The sequence below is a fragment of the Pinus tabuliformis genome, chromosome 1_2, assembly GCF_031772625.1.
Source record: "Pinus tabuliformis cultivar Carrire ecotype Pingquan chromosome 1_2, CPIR1, whole genome shotgun sequence".
Taxonomy (NCBI): Eukaryota; Viridiplantae; Streptophyta; class Pinopsida; order Pinales; family Pinaceae; genus Pinus; species Pinus tabuliformis.
The window spans coordinates 1,301,756,160-1,301,760,659 of NC_142298.1; the positions used below are offsets into that span (position 1 = coordinate 1,301,756,160).

Consider the following 4,500-nt stretch of genomic DNA (forward strand, 5'->3'; position numbering starts at 1 on the left):
TTATTTTAATTATTTTTTCATAAAATACAAAATAATTTTTCCAATCGAAGGCATAGTGACATCATCTTAACATTAAATTAGAACTTTGAAATTTGTAATTTTCTTCTTCCACTATGAGGTTAGCCGAGGACTCTAATGAAATATCTTTGGAAAAACTGTTTGATAGTGTTGAAATCTTCCCGAGGACTTTACGGTGAAATGTCGAGGGAAAACTGTTTAATAATTTTTGAAATATTCCTTCAAACAATCTAAATCTAAATCTTAATAAATTCCGAAACTGTCCAAAGTTCTAGAATCACATACGGAACTTGAATCTGATTTCACCTAAAATTTCTGCAGAAAATTTTACTAACCTATCAGATTTGTTCATTTCGCTCGCCACATAGCCATGGCAATACGTCAATAATATCCAACGCGGTTTGCAAACAATTTTCCAGTTCAATTAAATGTTGGAAAATAAAAGAAACAAATGGGCGGGAAAATAAAAACAAAGAATTCCCAGACTCGGACGCAATATGAAACATAAATCTCGCGGTTACGTGTGTTCCTTGATTACATCGTCTGGTCGGCTGTTTTAATGTTAACGAGATCCCGCTGTATCCATGGCGAGGTTTTGGTGGCGTATTGGGATTCTGCTAGCATTTCAGATGATGGGCGGGACTTGGTGCTCTACATCTCAGCGGTTTCGAGGTTTTGGGAGAAAAATGTGGGATTTGAGGTGGGTTTTAGGTTGCCCCAATTGGATTGGGCGCGATGGCATTCTATGTTTATCAAGAAAACAATCTAGGGTGATCTTGAAATGCGGGGGTTGGGAATTCATGGTTCATCCATTCAGTCAGTTGAATACGAGGATGAGAACAACAGTGAAGTTAGACTAACGGTGCAACAGCTTTCGGAATCCGAGTGCTATTATTAAGGCGAACAACTGGCCTTTGGGAATCCAGCCAATGCATCTGAGGTGGGTCAAACTTACAGGCCTTGATTAGCCTGGATTAGCCCTTTATAAAGTATCCGAGAGCCTGCGGGGTTAATGTCCCTGCAACCCAAATGAAGAAATGCCGGTTAACATGAGAGGAAGGCACAGATTCAAACAATTACTTGCAATGCAAGAAGTGGGTTTTGCTGTTTTGCTTGTTGCGGGCTTCGTTTTTGGGCTTACGGCAGCTCATTCCAACGAAGAAGTCAACTACATTACCCACGGAGAGGTGCTGGATTCTAATGGTACGGGGTTCAACTTCACGAATCCGAGACTTAAGAATGCCTACACTGCTCTTCAGTGCTGGAAAAAGGCTATAATCTCAGATCCATTCAACACAACTGGGAACTGGGTCGGTCCCGATGTCTGTAACTACACCCGTGTATTTTGTGCTCCTGCATTGGATGATCCCTCCATTCAGGTAGTTGCGGGCATTGATCTCAACCATGCCGATATTGCAGGGTATCTGCCCGCGAGCCTGGGCCTGCTCACAGATCTAGCATTTTTCCATATCAATTCCAACAGGTTCTGTGGGAGAGTGCCTCGCAGCTTCAGGAATCTGACCCTGCTGTATGAGCTTGATATCAGCAATAACAGGTTTGCTGGGCCATTTCCACTTGTGGTTTTGTCTATGCCATCATTGAAGTTCTTGGACATCAGGTTCAATGATTTCGAGGGGGAGCTGCCCAAGCAGTTGTTTGACAAAGATCTCGACGCCATCTTCATCAACAATAACAGGTTTCATCTTGAAATTCCTTCTAATCTTGGAAATTCTCCTGTTTCTGTTATTGTTTTCGCCAACAATAATCTCGGAGGATGCCTTCCTTCTAGTCTGGGGAACATGTCTGCCACTCTCAATGAGGTCATATTCATGAATAGTAATCTATCAGGCTGCCTGCCGTCCGACATTACGCAACTGAAAAACCTGACTGTCCTTGATGTGAGCTTCAATAGGCTAGTTGGGCCTCTGCCAGACAGCATTGGGCAGATGGTCGATTTGGAACAATTGGACGTTGCCCACAATTTGTTAAGTGGCAATATCCCCCAGAGCATCTGTGGACTGGCCAATTTGAAAAATTTTACAAGTTCTTACAACTTCTTTACCGGCGAGGCACCTAATTGCCTGGCCCTCCCTGGCAGACAAACTTACTTCGATGATAAGAGGAATTGTATCCCTGGCAGACCTGCTCAGAGATCACTCAAGCAATGTTCTGCATTCCTGTCTCGGCCCGGTGTAAATTGCTCTGCATGCTCCTGTGATCCTCCGAGGATTATTCCATCTCCCCCACCCTCACCTCCTCCACCATCACCAACACCACCTCCGCCTTCACCTCCACCACCATCTCCTCCCCCACCATCCCCTTCACCACTCCCACCACCACCATCTCCTCCGCCACCATCGCCTTCACCACCACCTCCTACCCCACCACAACAATCTCCTCCCCCGCCACCACCATCTCCTCCCCCACCATCCCCTTCAGCACTCCCACCACCACCATCTCCTCCCCCACCATCCCCTCCCCCACCATCCCCTTCACTACCACCTCCTACCCCACCACAACAATCTCCTCCCCCGCCACCCACTTCACCACCTCCACCAGCACCTAATTATTGTGTTCGACCACCTCCACCCCCTCCACCACCACCTGTTTTCTGCGTTCGTCCATCACCACCACCACCACCACCCGTGCAATCACCGCCTCCACCATCTCCCCCACCACCCGTGCAATCACCGCCTCCACCATCTCCCCCGCCACCCGTGCAATCACCGCCTCCACCATCTCCCCCGCCACCGGTGCAATCACCGCCTCCACCATCTCCCCCGCCACCGGTGCAATCACCGCCTCCACCATCTCCCCCGCCACCGGTGCAATCGCCGCCTCCACCATCTCCCCCGCCACCAGTGCACTCGCCGCCTCCACCATCTCCCCCGCCACCAGTGCACTCGCCACCTCCACCATCTCTTCCACCACCTACACACTCACCACCTCCACCATCTCCTCCCCCCCCACCAACGAACTCACCACCTCCACCATCTCAATCCCCCCCACCACCCCCTACTTCTCCACCACCTCCAGTCTACCCCAGTTCCCCTCCACCTCCATCACCGTCTCCACCACCACCTCCACATGAAAATCCTCCCCCTCCCCCTCCACCTCTGTCCCCCCCTCCTCCACCACCCTGCATTGAACCACCACCCCTCCCACCACCCGCTCCGACTCCGTGCATTGAACCCCCAGACACACCTTCTTTCTGAGATCTGCCATTCTCTCAGTGAACATGATATTTTTCAGGTGTTATACTGTGTGCTTCCATGAATGGGCATAGCTTTCCTTCGGGATATTATTTATAAAAAGTTATTTTCTTGTGACTTCAGCGGCAAAGGGGAAAAATGTTCAAAATTCTTGCAGGGGTCGTATTTTCTGGTAAGTAGAATGGGCTCAATTCTAGTCAAATACTGCTGGTAAAGGGAGAGCCCTTCATTTGTAATTTGTGATTTGAGTTATTGTGGCCAGTGTGCATTAGAGGAACGTCACATTTATTGGAAAAAAGCTATTGAGAAGGTGAATAAACCATTCAGGAACTGATGCTATATTACAGAACTTACAATAATTGATGTCAGAGTCTAGACGAATGTAAAGACCAAAATCTTAAAAATGGGACTCAGCTTCAGATGTATGGATTTACCAAAAAAATTGAATGGTTGCTTCACCACATTCTCTTTGATTTCTTTAGTTCCATTTAGTAATTGTGGATTGCAAACTTCCCGTCAGGGGGCATATATTCAGTTTTGGTGTATTCTTTCAGTATTCGTGTCAGAGGTCATAAATCCCACTATAAATGTCGTTAATTTAAAAGAGTTCTTTCGACTCCACAAAAAATGTGTGATGTATTTCCCGGATTATGCTTATTTGTATGCTGGTAACCATTACAATTCCGAAGTTGAGTAAGATCGTATCATTTGGACATGAATCAATTTTAGCATCTAATTTGTTAAGGTATCTCTAAGTGTTAATGGGTTTTCATTCGTCAAAGAAGAAGAAAAATATTGCAGCCACAAAAGAGACACTGGAAATACACAATAAATTTTGCAGCTCCATTTTTCAAACTTAAGCTTCTGTGATCTATATCATAATGTATAAGAATTTATTTTTGGAAGAAATCACATTGAAGATTTTGGTCGACGCGTTTCAAACCACCCAGTGTGGTTCATCTTCAAGACACCAATTATCGTATATGTATACAAATTTGGGATGGCTATAATGATCAACTTCCCAAAGATTATGAATGACCCTAATGTTTGTAAATATAACAGAAAAACACTGCCAGTGGATTAGATATCCAGCTGTACAAATTTTAACATCTCCCTCTACAGCTAACATTCAACCAGTCAGGGCTGCCTCACAACAGATCTCCTTCACAACAAGAAATGATTAATACATCTAAACAACGATAAACACTACCAACAACATTGGACTGCATGCACTTCCTCCATCGGGAGCCCATACATGCCCACCATCTCT

At 45.8% G+C, this 4,500-nt stretch overlaps 1 protein-coding gene across 1 annotated transcript; it reads left to right on the forward strand.

Moving 5' to 3' along the window:
- Nucleotides 1-499: 499 nt before the first annotated feature.
- On the forward strand, nucleotides 500-3,831 carry LOC149210997 (leucine-rich repeat extensin-like protein 3). Its single transcript, XM_089396846.1, has one exon. The coding sequence runs from the start codon at nucleotides 1,056-1,058 to the stop codon at nucleotides 3,231-3,233; it is 2,178 nt and encodes a 725-aa protein (XP_089252972.1). The 5' UTR covers nucleotides 500-1,055; the 3' UTR covers nucleotides 3,234-3,831.
- The last annotated feature ends 669 nt before the right edge of the window (nucleotides 3,832-4,500 follow it).